Source organism: Vanellus vanellus (genome assembly GCF_965231255.1).
Source record: "Vanellus vanellus genome assembly, chromosome: 1".
NCBI classification, from domain to species: domain Eukaryota; kingdom Metazoa; phylum Chordata; class Aves; order Charadriiformes; family Charadriidae; genus Vanellus; species Vanellus vanellus.
This window is the reverse complement of record NC_138905.1, coordinates 161,277,722-161,301,054: the sequence shown is the minus strand read 5'-3', so window position 1 is coordinate 161,301,054 and position 23,333 is coordinate 161,277,722. Positions and strand designations below refer to the sequence as shown.

At 39.5% G+C, this 23,333-nt stretch overlaps 1 protein-coding gene across 2 annotated transcripts in view; it reads right to left on the bottom strand.

Moving 5' to 3' along the window:
• NALCN (sodium leak channel, non-selective) overlaps positions 1-23,333 on the bottom strand; it is a gene marked incomplete at both ends in the record, with an annotated part of 351,928 nt that overhangs the window by 287,239 nt on the left and 41,356 nt on the right. For both annotated transcript variants that reach the window (XM_082482102.1, XM_082482103.1), the window contains one exon: positions 20,918-21,072. In XM_082482102.1, coding sequence (XP_082338228.1) covers positions 20,918-21,072 — 155 coding nt within the window. The remainder of the gene's footprint in view (positions 1-20,917; positions 21,073-23,333) is intronic.

Here is a 23,333-nt window from a genome sequence, read left to right as displayed (position 1 = left end):
CTATGTTCACAATTTTTAAATCACATTGCCCAAAGTGAGGCACGTGAGCTGAAGTTCAGATAGCTGGATGTAGTCTGATTCCTTGAGATGACTCAAGGAGACAAGTTCAAAATTTTCATTCCTGGCCTGGATGCTAGTGCTTGAAGGCAAAGGGAATTTTATCATTCCTTTACTAGGAACAGAGTTAGATCTATGGTTGTGAGGTTCTATCACATAAGTCCCCACAAAACCTGTGGGGATGCCAGGAAAACAGTATATTTGATCAGTGTGTTGTTTTCAAAACACATTACATTGCCTGCCACATTAAAAATAAAGCTAGAGATTGATACTATAAGATCGAGTCAAGAGAACAAAACACAACTGTTTCCAGACCCATTCATTTTACAGCATCTGGGAGATGGGGTTCCTAAATGAAGACAAACGCAACAGAGAATCTCAAAAAATGTCTGCTTCCAAAACTGACTGTGAGGCAGATCTATGGTGCTCTGGCATTAAAACTCTTTTCAGTGAATTTCCCAAGGAACTTGTAAAATACCAACTAAATGCTTTTAGCAGGATTCATGTGCTCGGGTCAGAAATAATTGAAATAGAGGGGAAACAACTGCCAGCAGGCAATAAGATGCACTGAAATAACTGAGAGGACTGTAGAATTTGTCTCCTTGGAGCTCTTTAAGAATACATCAGAAAAGCATCTATAAGGAATGATGTAGGTAGAGGTGACTGAATCTTAGAGTGGCGAGGCAATGAGCTGAACCTTCAAATAAATATCCTTTTGAGGCTCATACTAGTTTTCCCCAATTTTACCACATTAAAGAATCCTGTAAACCCAGCATCTTACCCTTACTAGTTATAGAAATAATGATATTAACATGCATAAAGTAATCTGTGTTTGTTTAAAGGCTGCACATAGACACTACCTTTTCCAAATGCTGCACGTAGACACTGCAAAGAAACAGAGTCCAAAGTGCAAGAAGCACCTTGCATTAGGGTTTTGCCTGGAAAAATGTTGTAGGAGTGGTGGTGCAGAGCCAAGTTCCACTGCTTCTGAACTGGCTAAATCATACTTCAGCAAAAAGCCCTTTTTTCTTTTTCTTCCATAAAGGAAGCATTTATGAGTCACAGTCTGTAGATCTAACTTCTGTAAAGTAATAGAAGTAAAGTAACAGTGTGAATAAATAAAATCTCATTCAGGACATGATTTGATGATATATTAACTCCGACTGTAAGGCTCTGAATTCTTTGTTAAACGCACCACAGGCACATGACACAAAGCACTGATTTGCTATCAGCTGACTCTGTCCCTAAAAAATTACCCATTTTTTGAGGGCTTCACTTTGTACTGAAAGGTTGTACATTGCAACTCGTATTGTTTGTCCGCACCCTAACTTGTGACACAGTAGGTATTGTCTGCTCTACCTCCAGCATAAATTTGGCACCAAGTCGTTAAGCTGATATAAATGCAGTACTGTGCGCCTCCCTCAGTGACTCCGACAGTAACACATTTATGTATCCTGGCTCATCCTGAGCAATTTCTACCGCAGGTCTTAACACATGACAAACCACAGCCTGAGTCTATTGCAAAGCAGCACTTCTGTGAGCAATTATGTAGTCTAATACTGCAGCTCCTGTTTCCTGATGTTATCTTCCCATGGATGTACCTGTACCAAGCATAGCTCCCTCCAACCCATACACACCTTCAGTACTGTTCCGAATAGGCTCATATCCTCAGCATCTTCTACAGGCTGACACTCCCTTGTGCCACACATACCTTCAATACTGGGTTATAAAATCACGTCTCTGGTGGGCTGTGACACCAGGGACGAGACACAATGCTCACAGGAACTTCAGACTGAAAAATTCCACATTTTTGAGTTATGTTTTGGGGCACCACAGGGATGACTCATGGGGTCTAGGGGAGATCAAAACCAACCACTGTACATAAGGATAGACAATCATTCTGCCCTAGGAGGGACCAGGCTTGAGCAGTGTGAACACAACTCAGTCTATTATCACTTTATTTGTAGACCAAAGATCAATGCCAAGCAGATGATTTTAATACTACAAATCCCACTGCTGACTCAATTCCATCATTCACACGTGTTTTCACAATATACAGGTCACCAGCACTACACACCAGAAAGGTACACGGATAAATATTTAAGTGCAAAGACAACCTCTGTTAGTAGGAAGTTCCCAAGGCCAGGTTGCCAAAAAATGAAAAATAAAGAGGGAAAATATTACTAAGCGTTTGTCTCTGACCATAAAAGAAGACGAAAGGTAATATTGGCATTGAAACAAGTGGCCATGAACATGAGGTAAGCTGATTTGGGGCATTTTCTAAGCATTGGAGAAATGAAGTCCTGAAAGAATTTTTCATCTTGTTTTGCCTCTTTCATTCCTAAGTTTTCTAAGTTGGGACTTCATACTTTTATGAACAATAGATATAGCACAGTTCCCTATGGTCACAAGGAGAGGACAAGAGCATCAGCATGGTTCCTTCCAGCTGAAAAACAAGGTTTCATCAGTAAACGTGATGATATAAACCCGGAACAAAACCCTACTAAGTCCAATAAGAGTCCATTTGTTTTAAAAAACACAGGCTTAATCCTCAATTAGCAAACAGCACAAAACCATTAATTATTTTATTTTCATTGGCTTCCTGACAGGGGAAATTTCTAAGAATGCTCCTAATGAAGTTACACAGGAAGGATTAACACTGTGCTCTGTTCTGGAAGTTCCCAGCTATGTGGCTGATTTAATAAAGTACTGCACAACAGCTGGGGAAGGTCATTCTATGCTATAGAGTCTGGTTTCATTACAAAGTATTTGTTTACTCTGAATTGCATTGAAATTCTCCAGTGAAAACTCTTCCTCAGTTGCACCTTCCCCATTGTGCTTGAGGACACTGTGGACACAGCTGCAATTCCGCATCTGTCTGTGGTAATTGCATACAAAACTAACAATATTCCCATACTTTGATCAAAAATGTTCATTACAGCAGCCCTAACCCTTCAAAAACTCTAAAAAACGGCTGTCAGCATAGTGGGTCAAATCTATTGATGACCCTAATATTTAACTGAAATGAAGGACTGCTTAAGGACCAGAAAAAAGTAAACACGTGTTTAGAAAAAGAATAAATCATAGCTCTTGGAGATACCAAGAGTCTGCAGATCCACGAAAGAATGTCTGTTACGGATTTCATAGCACTTCTAAGGAATGAATGAAATCAGAAAGCATTGAGAAAGACAAGCTGATCAAGACTAGCTAGTTTGGTATGATAACATAAAGCATCATGTCTGAAAATTTTGGCAAAATACTTGAGAATAGACAGAAAACTGATAGGTGTGAAGCAACTAACATAGTCTATTTTGATTAGGTCTAAGACACTTGTGAAATTACTATAGAGCAGGTTAACCACAGTTTGAGTAAATGCACAGTAGAAGCAGCATTCGTCAGTGGATAAAATGACCAGGTAAAAGACACAATCTGATTGTGAAATAACCATACAGACGTCTATTAAATTAATCCCACAAGCTTCCCAGAACAGCTGCAAACTCTCTTCAGAATTTCTTTTAGTGCCCCAATGACCACAGTCAATATTCTTAGCTATTTCCAGGGTATTTACCACCTTGATATGTGAATGTTAGTGAAATACATATCCATGGCTATGGTATAATAATGGTAGAATGCTGACTTTTTAAATGGCTTTTGCAATACGCAATTTCCATCCACTGCCACTACCCCTCTTCGGATCACTATTATTGCTCCATGGTTCTGTATCAGATACCGAGGACAAAAAGAGAACATCCAGATAATGGCAGAATTATGATTCTACATGAAATGCAAAAATCAAAACAGGAAAAAGAAAACAGACAGAGTTTGTTCTGGAGAAGAGGATTAAATAGTAATACAACTGAAGGCTTTTTGTTTGAGAGATGATGATAGACATATTTAATTAATTGTCACTTAACCTCAGAATTCTGAGTAAAATGCCTAAAATCAGCAAATGAAAAATAAAGGTAAGAAAAATATTCATATGTAGAATATAGTAAAGTTGGCTAATACAGAAGCATACATAAGTAGTACACATACCACAATAAAAACCATGCAAAACCTGCCACAGGCAGGTGATTAGAAGAAAATAATACCACAGTTTATCAAAAGAGACATACAGAAGTCCTGTTGTGACTAACCTGCTTTATTTGAATTTGTTAGCCCCTGGGTAACTTCTGTCAAGATGAAACGGCTATGTATTGAGTCAGCTCCTTGAGAAATAGAACAGATTTCTGAAGTTTTTGTCTTGTACACTTTACAATGGAGCAGCTACGCTCTGTGAACGGTCAGATGTCCTTGTCCCACTAGTAATGGATGAGGTCTTCTGACAGAAAATTTGCAAACTGTTTTCACTTCTTTTGAATTTAATGCAATAAAATTCAATTTTGATTCTTTCAGTATCATAAATTAAAAAAGTGTATAGCTTAGCTGGAAACAGGGGCCCAAAGTCATCCAATCGCATTGCAGTTGTTTAAATTAAGCGCCAAGATTGGGAACTTAGTTACTGCAACCTTCTTCACAGTGGAAAGAAAAAGGTGATACTGTTGTGTGGTTTACTCCTTTTCAGATGTGAACTGAGACTCTTAAATTGAGGGTTCATGCTAATTACCTAATCTTAGGAGGCATGAACTGTGGTCAAAGTCTCTTACTGAAATGAGGCAAAGTACTGATCATTATGGTACTCTCTACCACTCTATTACTCTAGGTGACAGTAGTACAGATTTGTTGGAAAAGTAGAGGATAACCTTCTAAAAGAGTTTTTGAATGAGAGTGGAAAATGCTGACTGCAGTATGGGAGAAGACATATCTTGACAGTTCCCAGGATGACCAGTCACACCTTCCCTGGAGACGGAATAGCATTTCTTCAAGAAGTCTTAAATTCTGCTGAGTATTAAGGAGAACCTCCAAAGCAGCTTGTACCATTTAAACAGCCTACCCGCTGAAAATATCTGTAGAGATTTTAGGAAAGATAGCCATTATTTGCATATTGAAACAATTCATAGAACCAAAATGCCCCTGAGGCAAAGAAACCAAGATGTATTTCCCAACACTGTGTCCTAAGTACAGAAAAATACAGAAGTGGTAACTAATTGTTAGATGTGTTAAAGATTTATTCAAATCACCTGCTAGATACTGCAAGATCTAGCTCCCACTTTGATCACAACCAAAATTTATGATCAGAGTAAAGAATATATAAGGTATTTAATGTTCTTAGATAACACTTTTAGTCTTTCAAGCACTTTCTATTCTTTCTCAGTTGCTATGAGAAAGGAAGTAACTGGAAGTGAACAGTCTTACAGTTTTTTGAAGTATTTCAGTAGTTCACAGGGGATCCAAAATATTATACTATTCTTTTAGCTTGTAACCTAGGTCTTTTTGATTAACACTCAGTGCATACTAGATATTGTATAAGAACGTCTTCAGGTGGCAATATCCGGACATTGACCCTAGAGTAGAATACACTAATTACTGAAAGTCCCTAAGAACAGAAGGGAAAAGACACTTAGGAAAAGTAACATTAAATATTTAAATATCTGAGTAACAGAGTAATAAATTGAGACTGTGTGCTATCTAATGAAGAAGGAATATGCCATTACACATTTGCCACAGGGTACTGCCAGGATAGCAGCACGTATGAAGTGAGTTGCCACAGACGAGCTGATGTGCTGGAGAGTCACACCCAAGCTTCTGCTCTGTGTGCGCTACCCCCTCTAGAGTGACCATCTGTGATCTAGATTTTCTGGAACAGCATTATTTCCCCTTATTCCCCAGCAGAAGTGAGAAAGCCAAGCTGCAAGCTGGCCCTGTGTTATCAAATCAAAGGTCTTAAATCAAAGATGATTTGGTAAGCTGCTCTAATTGCAGTAGCAGAGGGCATGCTGTACGGCTATTGTAGATGGTATTTGTAGTGGGTGGTTTTGCTCATTCCCACCAACTTTATGAAAATGCTGTTTAGGAAAAAATAATCAAATCTCAGGAGGCAAGGTAAAAACAATGTGTCAAATGCATAATGCAAGTGTCGAAGGTCAAAGCCTGTAAACTGGTCACATACTGGAGCTCTTCACTGAAAGTGAAAATCTTCCACTGCGAAAACAATTACCTCTATTACCCAGTAACTGCAGCTTTCATTATGCAGAGCTATATTGTCTTAATGGCACTGACTGATAATTAAACCGATAGGATCTAATTTTCTTGGTATGGAATGACAGGTTTCTAATTGCCTAACTTCATGCTTTGCCTATTGGCTAAGAGTTTCCTGCTCCTCAGTGTGGCTGAAATTAGTTACGCCTTTTGTTTCAGGGCTCTTCACACTACTTTCACACCTTTAACTTCTCTTTATATTTTTTCATGTTGTTCTCTGTTCCTTGTCAGACTGTGAGTTGTTGAGTAGCTATCCACACAAGCAGTCATTGTCTCTGACACATGCAAAGACTTCAATTCTCATGCAGAGTGCAAACTGGTGGGCTGGGAGGTTGGTTTTGTTTGAAGCAGCCCTTTCTATTTATTTTCTTAGTAAATCCTCATTAAGGAGATGGTCTTAATGTGCATTTATTTCACTTTGACCATGGTATTCCTAGCATGCATGTGTCCCCTGACTGCTTTACTTAGCCTCTCAAAGTTATCTGACCCTTTGGTTAGCTTTCTGCATTAGAGGAAAAAGAAATGTCACTGTAGATAATAGACCTGAGTGTTTTAACTCACGCTTCCCATAGGAATTATAAGAAAACAGTAGCAGCAGTACAAAAGCAAATTTCCTCCTTCGCCTTCACAGAGCGCGTACCATCTCAAAATCACGCTGGGAGACCTCGCTATGCTGCAGCAGGGGCAGAAGAAAGTAAGCAGAAGGAGGTCATCTGCGGAAATAGTACTTACTCACCGCAGGCTCTCCGGGGGTGCAGTGCAAAAGCCGCCCTCTGCTAGGGGCCCCCTCGGGGAGTCGGGGTCCTGCAGGGCCAGCTGCAATGTCTCCAGCACCACAGTCCCCAGCAAGCTCCATTCCAGGACTCCTTAAACCCTTACGTTGGAGCAAATAAGCCCTCTTGAGACACAAAACAGTTGGGAGCAAGGGGCGGGGGTATTTAAGTGGTTTGGTACGAAACCAACAGCCCTGCGGCTGCCCGTGAGCTCTACTGAATTTTCAATTATGTTTTGTTATTATGTTTCTGATCTCTTACTAATCACAGGGCAAAACTTACTTACATCATAGAATTTAAGACTATGCTACTTGAAGTAAATTAAGAAACAGTACATGAAGTTATATGTCAATAAGGGATCAATATGTCTGAGGTGACAGAGCTTACCATAGAAAAAAGCGTAACGAGATGCAATTAAAGCTTGCATTTGACCTGCCTCAGCTGTCATTTTCTTATCCGCTTCTACTAAGACAGCCTTTCTGCAACACTTTGCTCTTCCATCTCTTCAGCTTATGATCAGTGACAGTTTATGGGCCTTTTACTTAACATCAGCAAGTATGATTTTATTTTTTTTAACACTGCCGTCTCTATCATGCAAGTACTTATCAGAAGGTATATTTAAAAATGAAACCTAACCAAAACATAATGGTTCAGTGTGCAAACCATACTTTCTGCTCAGATGGGAATGAAGGAGTGATAGGAGGAAGCGCACAGCACAGGTGTCAGACAGGTCATTAAATTCTGTGCAGCATACTGTAATGACACAAGTGATATATCAAACTATGTATAACAGAAAAAGATGGCCACCAGGAAAGATCCACAATTGCAAACAAAATTGAGAACAAAAGAAAAAGTAAAGCTTTCTGGAAAATTGTTTGATTCCATTATAGACCAAACTATTTCGCTGCTGAAACTAAGACAGAACACCCTGAAATGGCAGGGGAAAGCATGTTCCACTGAATTCTCTCAGCAGCAGTAAAGTTTTCTTTGACTGTCAGTACAAGACAACTGTACTAACTGATTCACATTAGTTTCACCTGATTGCCTGGTTTAATACAAGACTCAATTACTTTGGCATTAACACAGCAATAAATTAAAATTCTGGAGGGCTGCTCACATTACTCTAAGTTTCCAAAACTCTGCAACTTCCCACATACCATTTGTTAGTGTAACAGAGCTAATTCAATAGACATTATTTGTGCATTTTTTGTGTGTCTCTAAGCCATTGCTTAAAAAAAAAAGATAAAGTCTTAATTAACTAGGCAACTAAAATGGCCTCCCTGAGAAAAGTGGCAAGCAAACAGAAACATCAAATAGCTAAGGGAGTTAACTGGAGCACCCTGCTTTTTCTTTTTTACCCCCGAAGTCAAGCCATTTATTCAGTTGTCTAATACAGAAGCATTGTCTTAGTATCCTTTTTTGAAAATCTGTGGCTTTAGGTATCTCTGTGTTACTCTTCCAATGCAGAAACACAGAGTTCACTGTGACCATCAGTAACAGCCAGTGTTTACATCCCAGTCATGCCCTTGCACGTATATAGTACAACCAGTTTAAGCACTTGGTGTGTGCACTGTGGAGTTCCAGGACACCAGTGCCTCAGTCCTTGGGAAGGAAGACTGGAGATGCCTTCTGGTCCACATATCAGGGTTCCTTCTCCCACAACAATCAAGCAGGAATAAAGAAGCAGCAATGAAGTATCTCTCTGGCATAAGGTCACAACACACAGCCAGGGTACAGAAAACCAGGACCTCAGACATGCAGGTCCACCAGTTGAGATACAGCCTTTACATAAACCCCATCAGCTTTCCACTGAAAATTCAGGGCCTTACATAATGTATTTAAGACACAGATGTTTCTAATCTGCCAAAAATTTCTCATGAAAGGCTCTTTGCTAATATATTCTCAAGTAAAACTTAATCTGCATCACCCACATGACAATGATACAACAGATGTGATTCCCTTCAGCAACAGCAAGAATTGACAGAGCTTGAAGAGACGGGAAATTTTCAGGAAACACGCTCCCTGCTAGAGTCTGGTCATTTTGGCATTGTGTTCCCTGCAAACCAAGAAATGGCCTGTTTTCTCCTTTCCACATACATCCACAATCCAAGCAAACTCACTGACTAACACTGCCTTATGTTAGAGAACCTCCATTTTAAAATGATTCTGCTTGTTTGGATGGAATTGTCATACTAAAGAACAAAACTGAAATAATCTGAAGATGTCTGGCAAACTACACTTCAGCAGAAGGCTCATCAAGACCTCAGGTTTGAAAGGCACATTCAGTCCTTCTATAGCAATAATAATTTTGCCATGTGTCACAGAATTTTGCTAAACAGAACTAACTGTCACTCACCTTAAAACCACTATCACACCCAAACTGTTTGGTAACTGCCATATCTCATCTCTATCAGGAAGAAATAGTGAACCACATATACTCACCTGCTTTTTATAAACCTTACTGCATGACTTTTAAATAAGAAAAATTGTATTTTCAAATTGTAACGTACAGGGATCTTTACTTACATATCTACTTAACAGAGGGGTATAAACCCTGTCCTGCCAAACTGCAGGAGCGAGTGATTTACAAAGGATAAACAGTACATTTATGATCAAAGAAAGTCAGTAAATAAGAGCCAATAACTCAGTGTCTGCTCAGCAGAAAACTTCATACTGAGGATATCAGCATTTCTAAAACCAGTCGGCTGCTAGCCAGTCATCCTGGGAAATGGCTGAAAAATTGGTATTGTGATTATAAGGTTTATGAACCCTCAAATAAACTTAAATCTAAATGGAGAAAACAGGCACAATGAGGACTGGGGACAGCACTGTCTCTAAATCAATAAATAACTTTGCAGAGGCAAAACCCCAGTATGAGCACCTTCTAGCGCACCCAATGCAGCAGCACAAATTTTGTGACAGCATTTTATCTGAACAAAACAGAGACACCTCCTTTTGGAGCTGAGCACACATAGCAATAAACTGTAAGCATTCGTTTAAGGGGGAGAAGTGACAAGCATAATGTGGGAAAACCTTGCCAAGCCGTAGGAACAGTGGACCACCACCACACAACACCACAGCCGTGGAAACTACAGAACTGGTGGCCTACTTGGAAAACTACGTGGCTAGCTTTAAAGTTCTTGCTAATATTTCTCATTCAAAAGGCGCAGAAATAAGATCGAAATATGAAGTCTACCTTGCAGAATGCCGAGATAGGTCAAGGGGAAAAACTTATTGTTGTTTGTTGTCTGCAAGGTGTTGGTTTACCAGATTCTGCTTTACTATGCAAGATATGCACGTCCCATGGACGCTGCCAAGGCTGGAAATATTGGTGCCATATAAGCACATTTTGATCAATTCAGTTTGCCTAGTCATCTTCATTTCTGTTTCTGCTCAAAAGAAACAGTCCTCTCCTGGTGTACCAATCTGAGAACTAATTCCTATCACCTCGCTTCTTAGACAAGCCTGAGTAATTCTCTAAATTCTACACACTGCATTGCAAAATCTCTCAGTTCTGTCAGTTCAAGATTATATTGATCATATTTTCTATGTTAAGGTTAAGATATTAACTAAAACTACTGAGCATGTCAGCAGTGGGGGAAGGATGGTCCAGAATGCCCGAGACTGTTTTAATTGTTCAATTAGTAAGTTCATAATTATATTAATTGCACATGGAGGATAAGGCATTCAAAAGAGAAGCTTTCTTGAGGAAAGGAAAAAGTGGTAACTCAGGCACCTAGGTGACGTAAAAGCATAAGAGGCAGCACATGAACAAGGCATCAAAAAAGTAATGGTTTGGCAAACAGAATAAAAATCTAGAATTTCTGAGAAAAAAATAATAAAGGAAAAGCTACCTTTGTTACTTTGGATTATGACAAGAGTCCCTAAAACGTTTCCACTTGATGTATCAAGAAAATTTCAGTGAGAGGAAAATTTGATCTAAAAGATATTATCCTGTATCCTGTACAAGATACAATACTAACAAAGAACACAAGCAACTGTAATGTAAGTTGAACAGAGCTTCCAATACTTCCAGACTCACATGATGGCAAAAATTACACTTTCTGCTGAAGAGCATAATGGAAAGGGGTGTTTGTGGGTAAAACCCTTGTAGAAAAGTGGTCATTATCGTGCTTTCTGAGGAAACTGGCATTTGGAACCTCAAAGGAAAGAGTGGCTAAACAGCAAGTGGAATTCAAGATGAGCATGAAGAGAGAGGAATTGTGTAAAAAAATGCTTTTTTGTATTCTTTGAAAACCGAATATATTGTAGAACTGCATTTTTCACTACAGGGAGGAAGAACAGGTTTAGCATCATTAATAAATGTTTGAGAAACGGAAAATGTAAAACCAGGAGTAAAGTCAAACGACACTTAAAAATACAAATGCTAAAATACAGCACAGGTATTTACAATGAAATAAAATACTAACCCATTGACCACAGTAGGCTGGCATTACTTCTTTTCCGTTACATTTTGTTAAAGTATCGAAGTTTCAGAACCATAGTTAGAAAAACACAAAGCAAAAGACAAAGACTACTTCTATGCTATGACCGCAGGTCATTCAGTTCTCAGTCACATACAAGACTGACACAAAACTGTCAAGCTAAAGCATAAATAATATACAGACTCAATCCTAAAGTCCAAAGGAACCTCTGGGATAATTTAATCCAGCATTAAACTAGAAGAATTTAAAATTAATTTGTATAGCAAAACAAAAGCTGAAATTTTTCACCAAGTGTTTCCTGCACCAAATCCAGTAACTTCTGTATAGGCTCGAGCATGGTTTTAGGAGAGATATCAAGTGTTTTCACTTTGACTTCCTGGTGATTATTTTTATAGGTAGTGACACTGATACAAAATGTTCATGTTTTCCTAAATACATCTGCCTACATTCAACCTCCAACCACTGAATTTCATTAGTATCTTTCCTGCCAAATAAAAAGAAACCCCAAAGAAAAACCAAACCCCCCAAAGCCTTCTGTTATTAAACTCATTCTGATGAGAAACTAAACATGGCCTTGTAAGCAGGTCCTTAAGAAGCTGCAACCGGTGAAAACAGTATTGTGCCTGAAGCCTAAACAGGGATTTATTAGTTGACTTCCTTTCAACTTGTTCATTATATCTCAGGAACAAGCTGAACTTGATTGCCTTATTCACATAGCCATGCTTCATTCCTCACAGCGTTCACATTCTTCATAACAAGAATTACTTCCCCAAAGGAACAACACGAGGACTGCAAACTCTTCTCACCTACACAGGGCATATGACCCATTTTCTTTACCCCTCTGTGCTCGCCAAAAACCTGTATAATATTCTGAAGGTGCCTATGTAAAGGTGGTCTGCATGACCAGGTTTATTTAGATGACTGCAGTGGGTATAGCTGGCAGGCTTTTGGTATCAGGGGGCACGCTAGAGCAGGGACACCTGCAAAGGGACTGCAGCCCATGGCTCAGCCTGTTCTGGAGCGGAGGAGATGATTAAGAAGGAAGGAGCAGCAGCATGAGAGTCAAAAACCGAAACAATAAAAAAGAAACCACTTTGCACTGACCCCAGCTTCCTGCGCCGCTGCCCGCCCGTGACAGCAGAGGAGCAGGGATGAGGACATGGGGAGGTGAGTGGAGTGAAGTTGAGACAGGAGAAGGAGGAAAGGTGTTTTCCCTAAGTGTCTCTTCAACTGTTTGTCTTCTTTGCTTCTTAATAGCTGAATGTGTGATTATAAATCTAGGTTAATTGGCAGCAAAAAAGTAAGTCAAATTCCCTGAGTGGAGGCTCTTCTGCCCACGACAGTGCCTCAGCTGGGATCGGGGCCCTGTTGCTCTCCGTCTGCAAGGCCGAGGAAGGGATTCCAGTGAGGAAAACAAAAATCTATCACCGTTTTTGAAATACTGATTTTCACTGGTTCAGTGGACTAATGGGGCATGCTTTAAGTCATCTCGGCTCACATTTAGAAAATACAAGTTTTATCACTAGACAGTCTGAATGGCTTCCCTAATTAGATTCTGACACCTTCATACATTAACATTGTTATCTCTTGTCATGTTACCACATGATAACTCCGCAGGCCATGGTCACGGATGAAGGCCTCCTTATTAGGCACTTTACATGCAAGCGTCTGAACCAAAGAGCTGCGTAAGTGGAGTAAGATTAGACCTGTTTATCAAAGTATTTAATACTATGATGCACTTGGTAGGATAAACAGAGTATTAAGACTCAATACGTATATCAAGCACACATATCACCTGTAGAATTAAAGAGTCTGACCACAAAGTTTGATGAAATCATTACTAAGCCAATGCTTCCTTTGTAAGAGCTCAATCTCTCAGCCTTTAATGGGTACAACTAAACGGAGGCTCTGACTTAACAATGACGTACCCTCATTGATTTCTGTTATCCCAGATACCAACCTACTCAGAGCCAAAGGAGTCAGGCTGTGGTGTCGATGCTGATCTGCATTTCTGGCCCTCTGTGTCTGTGCAAAATGACACTGGCTTCATTCAGATGGAGATGACTGTGTGCAAGGGCAGTGGGGGGAGGAGGAAGGAGGGACATAGGAGCCTGAAAACACCCTTGCAATCCTTTTCCCTGTCAGTTGTATGTCCTACTTTGAAGAAATAACCTGCAAGTATCATTTTTATTCTGTTCACCAACTCTTAATTCGCTGTTCCTTGTGGACCTGTAAGTCTCAGAGCAAGCAAAGCAGGCAGCTGCCTTGGACAACTAATCAGTCATAATCCACCTGCTTCTTTTGCCCATGCCAGGGACCTGGGAAGACCAAGTGGCTGCTAATATTGCCACCAAGAGACAAGTGTGTCAGGTGGGCGTGGAGTGACGACAAATGAAAAGGTCAGCCTCTGCCACCACTGACAGGCTCTTTCCTTCATCCACTGGCAGCAGCATCAGCAAGTTGGATTTTCATGTGTTTCCTTTTATGTTGGCATGTCTTGTTAACATACAGCTTCCTAGACATTAAAGGTGCTTTTATACATTTTTGTGTTAGGCAGTCCATGGAAAAACAATGGAAATAACTTCACATAAGAATGACAAAGAACAGGTCTTTATATTACTCCTTCTAGTCATCAGCCTCGTGTCGCTCGGTGTCCTCTGGGGCCAGGAATTCCTGCTGCTGCAGACTCAGAAGGAGGTGGAAGGGAGTGTGCTCTGCCCTGGCCCCTGCACCGGGGTGAGCAGGGCATCCTTCCAGAACGCTAGCGTCTCACGTTGACCACTGCACTACTACATAAAAACGTGGGTCACTTCTACTTTCTCTTTAAGAACTTGTATCAGTCTCCTGCAGCCAAATTACGTAGGTGTCCACAAAAACAAATGGACTTGTAGCTCTGAATGCTTGCTGTTTCTAGTAACACCTAATTGGGGATCTGATTTAGGCTGACTTTTCAGCTTTTATTCCAGACTGGTGTGAGCATCCTCCCTCCCTTTCCAGCTGTTTGGTTTTCATGTGTCCATCACACCTCACCACTCAACACACTACTCAGCCACTATGAATTCTACTCCTAGAGACAGGTACCCAAACTCTAGGCAACATTAAATCTCTCATGGAAAAAGTACTTAATGGATTGTGGCAGTGAGGCACAAAATCCAGATTCACATCATACTATCTTAACCTTAATTCCTGCCTTCTCAGCAATGGACCTAATGCCACCCCAGTCTTCCAGTCTAAGAGCAGTGTCTTCACCATTCAAACTGGTTGCACACTCGAAAATCTTTTTCCCATCATAGGTGAACTCCTGAGAGAACCAGTGTACCTCCCGTATTTGGTACATAAAATTTCAATTTATGGTTAAACAAAGGGGCTATTTTGATCCCTGTACAAGTCTTTTATTAAAACAATACCTAAAAGTGAATCGAGGAAGTTGACTTTAGCCCCACCATGATGTTTCCTTTAACAAACACTAAATTAGGTTCACTTTTAATCTAATCATGCCAGACATTTTTCACAGTGGCATATAAAATCTTTTCTTCTAATTAGCAATTTAAAAATGGCTCTCATCTGTAGACATGCCAAGAATATTTAAATTCTGGCTCACATATTATAAGGGAAAAGGACTTATATTATAAGTGGGAAATATCTGGGACCTAAAGTTCTATTGCTGTTTTACAGCCCATGAAATGAGATGATTTTGCTGGCTCATTGTGCCATTGAAGTGTGTTCACTTCTACTGTAAGGCAAGTAAGGTTTAATACAGATGTAATTTTTGTGTAGGTGCTCTGAAGCACTCCTCACCATTGAAATTTCATTCTTTGTCTCCAAGACACAACACGTGTGTGTTTATCTCTTATACGTAAACTGCATATTAATATGGTAGCTTTTGTCAGATAATCTCTGCAGGTACCAGATGTAATTAGTATCATTTAATGGGGTACTGGCCCTATCAAGTGACAGATGGGTTGACAATACAGCATAGAATAAGATCTCCTTCTTCTCCTTTCAGAATGATCCTTCATGGCATAAAACTTCTTTCCCTTACTTTGTAGAATATTTTTTAACTTTTAGGTATCTTTCATTCTGGACTTGCTTTTCCTTTTGAGAATATTTGAAGCAATATGTAGCACTGTAAATCACAGAAAAACATTCTCTAGGATTACGTGAAGAGTAAAATCAGTAATGTAGCTGTGAGTGTACATCTGTAGATGATTACAGATGATTGCACCCATGAGGTATGTGGAATGATTACTAGCCAGATGTTACAAAAATTTGAATGCAAGAAGATCTGTACTGTGTGGAAAGTACAGGTAAGGAGGAAAACTGCCCAGGATTCAGCAACAGCAGGGGTTTTGGCACATTTGTGTCTATGTGGCACCCTTTCCAGCAGCACTCACATAAACAGCTCTACCAACATCCTTAGCGTGGTCCTTATAGCAATTACTGCCATGTTAAATATTAACTAAAGGTAGATGCACAGTCAGGTAAACAGTGACATGGAAGGCAGAAGTACTTGTCATAGTTCTCTAATTGCCAAGTCTTGCAAGCTCTTATTTCACTCAACGATTATATCTATGCTTTTTAGATGTATTGGATGAAAATACGCAAATACAATCACATACCTAACGAGTTGTACAATTACTGGGGTTATTCATAAAACAAAGGTCATTTTCCTCAATATTTAGCTAAACATTTTTGCACACTTCATGATACTGTCATCCTATCAGCTACACTCTATGGAATTAAACACAGCTAGGAAAAACATAGAGAAGAGAATAAAATCAGAAAGAAGAAACAGGCCAACTGTGAATGTACCTGATGCTCGCAGTGGGAGACAAGGCTGAAGGCTGTTCTAATATGAAGGAAACATCAACCTTTTTTATAAGAGCCTGAATCAAAATCAGCTAAGAAGCCTGAGAAAGAGAAGAGCTTGACAGTACCATACAGGTATAGGCAATAGTAAGGAGCTTTGCCACCCACATCCACACAGCCAGCCATTCATATCCTTTCTCTTACTCCCACTCAGCCCCACAGGTAGTAGTCGAAAAATCTTTCAAGCATCCTGACGGATAAAAGACTTCATTTAATATGAAGGCTCCCACTGCATAAGAACAAAACCTACTTAAGAAGTCAAGTTCTGTGTCGAACTGTTAGAAAGAGTACTCGAGTTTCTAGTGAGTTCATGAGCAACTTACTAGAAGCAAGCAGTAACTTCTTGTAGCCTCCCATTAGCTAGGACCCGAAACATGTGAAGTCAACTCACCCAGAGGGGCAGATTATTCTTTCTCTATTATTCCTTCCTCCTGTTTCAGAACTTCACAGAGAAAGAGATTTGGAGTACCGAGGCCTTAGCGAATTGGTTCTCCACTCAACGTTTCATTAATTCTCCAGTTTCATAAATAGTTCTAAGATAGACCTCTGTGACTGTTGTGCATAACTTTCCTAGAGGTATAGCCAGACAGAACTGCCCTGGCTTTTAATAATGTTACTCTTATTAGAGGTAACACCGGTAAAACTGGCAAACCCAACTGGAGTTGATTTCATTCAAAATCCAGTCTAGAAATACATACATTGAAGAACAGAGGCATTAGCTGTAGATATATGGTGATGTGGCCCATGTTTGAAAAATTACCTTCACAAACAACAGGTATAAGTATTATATTATTAATACATATTGAAAGGGTGCAGGCACTGGAGAACCTATGGCACAAATCTTACTGTACTATTGCTGTGCAAATGCAGAGTGGAAGCAGGTTTTGTAAAGAGAGGAGAAGCACTTGATGGTCTACATCTTGATTTTAAAAGGCTTTTAACATTGTCTCACCATGACAACACAGAGGAATATGGCTAGGTGAAACTAGTCTGTGATGGTGCAAAACCATTTGTTAAGTGTCCTTATGAGCAGTTATTAATGAAACATTGACAGAAAGGAAGACTGTCAAATGAGGTTCCAACAGAGCCTGATCTTGTTCTGGCTCTATTTATTTTTTCACTCTTGACCAGGTTGATAGAAAATAAGTTATATTCATCAAATTTCAGACAAAAGTAAGCTAAAAGGCACAGAAAGTATATAGGAGGAAAGAATTAACATTCCAGAAGATCTTTGAAAATTGAAGAAATAGTCTGAAAAAAAAAGTATACTATTCAACAGAGACAAATGCAAGGGTCTACGTTTAAAAAAAAAATAACCAAGTAAACAAATAAAGGATGGGAAACAGTGATGGCAGCTCTTTCAAAAGGACACACGGGCTGTAACAAATCAGAAAAACACATGAATCACCCACAACATGCTGTTCTGAAAATGGAAAACATCTCACTGGGATGTAGAAACTGTAATAAAGCTTAAGAACGCATAAAGTAATGGCTCTACTGGGGTATTCCGCCAGTACTGCACTTCAACAAAGAGGTGAATCAGCTGGAGAAAGTCTAGAGAAGGACAATAAGAATAATTTAAGGTATAAAATACAAGTCCTATAGCAAAAGACTGAAACATTTGGAGCTATATGGCCCAGCAGGGCCGTAGAGGATAGAAGCAGTACAATTATAGTCTTGAAAGATGCAGAAAAAGCTTTTTTAAAAGTTTTCTCTATGTCAGTAGTGAATAAGGTGAGAAATTATGACCTTAAATTGCAAAAAAGAAAGAATCAGGTTACACTTTAGGAAAATCATCCTAAGAGTACAGACAATGAAGCAGTGCAATAGATTGCCTGGGAAGATTGTGAAGTCCGCTTCATATCAGAAGGGGATGGCCTAGATTATCTTGTCAAGACAACTTCAAGCTGTATTTACCAGTAGTCTATAACTATGTTCTTCCTTAACCAATACATTCATACCTGCATAGAGGCATACATAAAACAGATAAGCAGAACACCTCAAAACTAAAACTAGAAAACTTGGGAAATAACTATATTGTCAAGTACCAAAACTTACACTATCATCTTTCTAATTTTGATCCCTTTAAAGCCAAAGCCACTTATAAAAGTGGGAGCAGTGTATAGCCAAAATTAAAGGATTTTCCAGATATGAAACTACCTACTTGACATAGCCCTCACAGTATCAAAAACTGTATTAACTTTTATCTGATTAGGGCAGTTTTGTTTTCACTGAGTAATAAAATTGTAGAAACCCCTCCCTTTTTCTTTAAAGAGAAGAAAAATAAGAGAAATTAGCTAATTCAAATATGCATAGCTTATACTTATATACCGCAAATTAAGTGGTGCTAATTATACAGTAGCAGCCAAACTGCTATGCTCTTGTGATTTTTGTAATGATAGATTTCAGGAACCAACAGGACAGGCTGTATAATAATATCTGCAAGTAAAACATCAATGAATTTATACAATAAAATAGTATAATTACACAGAAAAGATCTACTGCATTACTTACCTGTTAACTGCATACAAAGGTGCATCACAAAACATACATTTATAAACTACTGATAAACGTGCTGGTTATAACCTTGTTAATAACACTCCTAATTTGAGGAAGCTTATTTAACATTTTGTGGCAAAGCTGCTGTGTCTGACCCAGTATTTCAAAGTTTAGTAATCAGCTTTCAGTGGATATTCAACTTCACTTCTGGCTGCTGTACTGAGAGGTGTTATAACCTGTTTACCTATTTCTAGACAAAAACAATGTATCAGTGACAAGCCTATTAGAAATCTTTGATCCTTAAAATGCAGAACTCTGAATGACATACTGATAACGTGTAGGACTGCAACTCAGGCGACCAGAGTTTGATCCCTGTTTTTTAAACCAGCTTTGCAGGCTGCCTTGGACAAACTATTTCACCTGTCTTTGCCAATCTGCCCCCACCATTAAAAACATACTGGCCTCCTTTCTTAAGCATTCTGAGCCTCGTTCAAATCACCTACCCACTTAAGCTTGTCTAAGGCATTGCAACTACTTTTCCCTGGTGACCAGGAAGGCAGCTAGAATAACAGCCTTCAATGCCGCAGATAATTTTGCATGTCAAGATAAGAAGGGCGATTTCAATCTGAGGCATAATTCTTCTGGTGATACACCTATCCCACGCTCCCCTCCCAAACCATCTCAAGCTAGAGAACTTACTTAGGTGTGGATGTTTTTAACTTCTAGTGTGAACTTAGCTCATGTTCACTCAGACATGGCAGTATGCCACTAGCTTAGAAATCTGAAGGTTGTCTGAGAGATCAGACAGGGTTATCCTTTGAGATCTACTGAAGAAAAAATGTATATAAAAGATAGGTACTATCAGTAGTGCTATTCAGATAGCAGTACTGGTACAACTGGTACGCTTTTGACCCCCAGAGGTAACAGAATGGAGCTTGGTTGAAATCAGTTTTTTCTTCCTTTATTACGAAACAAAACATAGGACACAAATGTCAGGTTTTGTTCAGAAAGTATCTGGTATCACAGAGTACTTGTAACAGGACTCTGAGACTATTTCCTGTAACTCTCTGGCTCATTGTGTATATTCAGCAGCCTGGGAACCAGCTGGAGCGTCTTCAGCTGCAAAGGCTGTCCATATTCAAAAATACTTTTTGGGTACCAGTCATTCATTCATTAAACCTTTTTATTACCTTCAAGTTCAGCTGGGGCCAGGATAACAGTCTGGAGATCAAGCCAGCACAAATGAAAAAAAAAAAAAAAGCTTAGCAGAGTCAGAGAGATGCATCAGAAAGAATATGGCCTGCAGGCATGCTTTATCATTTGAAGGGACTTCCCTACCTGTGCTGAAATGAAAATTTACAGCTGCAGGCTCCTGTTGGACCTTTGTCTGTTAAATAAATGTGAGGTAACCACAATGTTCTGACAGGGTAACAGTGTATTTTCCATTTGGATATGGATCTTGCCACAGCTGCCCATGCTCTTGCCACCTTTCCTGAATTACTGCTCTGCGCTCGTTTCCTTGTGGGGATGGCACGACACATTGCAGCTAGCAGAAAATGTATTCTCCTGGTGACTCTGCAGTGTTTCTCACAGAACACAAATTGCACCTGTACTGCAAAATCTGCCTGGCTCCCGATCGTTTTTCTGGGTGATGCTCTGACTTACACAATTTGGATGGAGATCACCACAGATACACATGAGCTCATTTTCTCTTACCCCTTCTCTTTAATACCAAGATGACCATCAAAGTAAGGCTGGGTGGGGTTTTTTGCATGGGAATTACTACTAAAATTAGACAAATAGAATGAATTATATACTTGAAAATGAATCATAAATAAAACACAGAAATTAGTCATCGCATTTGCATATTGGTGATAATCAACGGTTGACTCTTCTTAAATAAAGACATTGTTTTAAAGTTATTTAAATCCTGGGATCCCAGGCAATGTAAAAATAGATGATAACTTCATCATTCCAAAGCAAATAGCACAGCATCTCTTTCTGGCATGTGCTCTACTTGAGCAGAATACTGATTGCACTTGATATCTTTTCAGCACAGACATGAGCTATCTGTTCGATTCATTTCATAAACATTTTAAAATGGATACTGAAATGGATGTTACCAGTAGGACAGACCTATCTCATTAAAGCCACTGTAGCCCAGCTCTTGCCTGCTTAGTCCCAGATCTTCAAGATCCATACATTTAAATCCAGGTGGGCACTGGTAACCTTCTTCCAGCTCTCTGGAACAGTGGGTGTCTGGGATAGCTAAATTATTCCAGGTTACATTTCTGTGAAAAATACAAAATTAAGGTGTTACATAAACTCAACCCATAGCAAAACTAAATACTTGAAAGTGAGAGGACTGAAGTGAAAAGTACATCAGCTATTATTTTTGCTATCTGATGTTTTTTGGTACATGTTATGTTCTTTAATTAAGCACTTACTGTAAAGGGCAAGCGAACAGTCTCCTAAGACTTCAGTGTTACATAATGATAGTGCAAATACTAACAGCAGAAGTTTCATACTAATGCCTAGAGACCCCATCAAAAAGGGAGACTGTCCAAGACACAGAGGAGTTAACAGAGCTGCTCTAACTGCTGCTTTAAAGCAGTTTGGATAATTACTGCTTCAGGCTACTTTGAAAATGCTGAGAGCACATTCAACTGCAGTCAATACTGTGACTTTGGCTTCCACAGACATTACTTGAGCTAGCTTTGACACTCTTTTGAAGGATCATTGTGGATGACTTGTCAACCACCTGAGTATGTATTCAGCTTCTTATACCTTGGTCAGGCTAGGGTTCCCCCACGGATGGACAGCCACAGTCAAAGGCAAGAAGTCAAATCATTACATGCTTAGTGCAATTAGTATCTAGGTATTGCTGTGACTGAAACAGATATGATTCACTTTTTGGTCAGTCCAGTAATGATTTGGTAGAACAGATGAAAAGACTCGAACTGGCTTGCACTAGTTCAAACTGATTTATGTTGGTAAATGTAACACTGAAAACCAGAAAGACCATGAGACCAGGGGCAGCACTGCAACACAGCGAGTTGGCCGTTTTTTGCTGTTGCCAGAGGCTGAGCGTCACTTATCTTCCCAGCTCCGCTGGTACCTGGGGCTGAGCTGCTGAATAGGCTCTGTCACACTGCACCACAATAGGAATTTAGGTCGGTCAACACTAAAGGACGTAGAAGTTAAAGGAGAGAGAGAACAAGTTTGTAGCTCCCTGTCCTGTTAAATCTGTGCCTGTGGCATGTACACATAAAGATGGGGATCCAAGTGCTCCCAAACTTTGGTAAGGAGAAGCTCAGGCAGTTGATTCCCCCTAAGCATTTACGGCACCCAGTTAATAATCGCAATACATAGTCCTTTGCCAAAACCAAACACTGGGCACCCCATTTCTTAAGAAGCAGTTTAGTTAAGAGGTAACCTTAGCAAACTACATCCCTCCATCATGAGCAGTCCCTGTCAGGGTCTACAAAGCAACACAGCACAGTATTACAGCGCAGAAGTGAGGATTCCTGTTACTTGTGCTATGAGTCAGCTGGGTAAACCAAAGAGAAGAAAGGTTGTAATATGACATAGCTCCAACTGTGCTGAACAGGCACACAGCTAAGCAACATCCGTTTTTCTCCTTGCTTCTATTCTCTCATCTAGCAAATGAAAATCCTGATTTTTGGTTCAGTCCTAGGGCAAATCAGACATGAAAAGCTAATCACGGTGAGTTCTGGTCTGAGAAAAAAAAACAGCCGATAGCATTTTCCCATTCTTGTTCAGGTTGATTCTGAATTCCTGGTCACAGCAGAGACTTTTCATACAGAAACACTGAAAATGAATTCCTGAAAGTTACAAAGAAAATCTTGTAGTATTCAGCCCGTTATCCCGAGGCTTCAGACCAGTGCCTTAAAATTCATCATTTTAATTAATCTTGCTTGTCCACAGAAAAGGCGAAACTTTTCAGTCTGCCCTTAAGTATAATTAGTATCTTATTGTTCTTCTGAAAGTCCTCTTCTTTTAATCTAACTCACAGATGCATTTTGACAACTAAATTGGGTGAACAGAAGCTTTAATTACTTTATTTTTCTTGCTTTTATGCACTGTATGCAATAGCAATAGATTAGTCTAAATCTGTCAGTGTGAAACTAAAGCTTCCTACACAATTTTTCTTAGGCAATTATAAATGCAGAGAAATAACTGTAGTTGCACCCATCCTGTAGTCATTTCTTCATGATACCAGACATCCATACATATCTGCCTGGATGAACACAAAGACACGTACAGCTCCAGCTGAAGTTTTAAAGAACATCCTGAAATTTAGGTATGTGCATAACTAGAAAGACAGACAGATACACAAGCATACATGTACTTGTTTCACTTTTTGTAAACACGTGCAGCACATGTCACTCAAGGATTAAAAAATTCATCTGGGCACCTTAATTCCTTTATACTAGAATATGTTAATTCATACCCAGTTGTATGCTTTAAGTACTTTAGATTTATGATACTGCCATCTAAAAGCCATTATAATATATGGGATTATCATAAG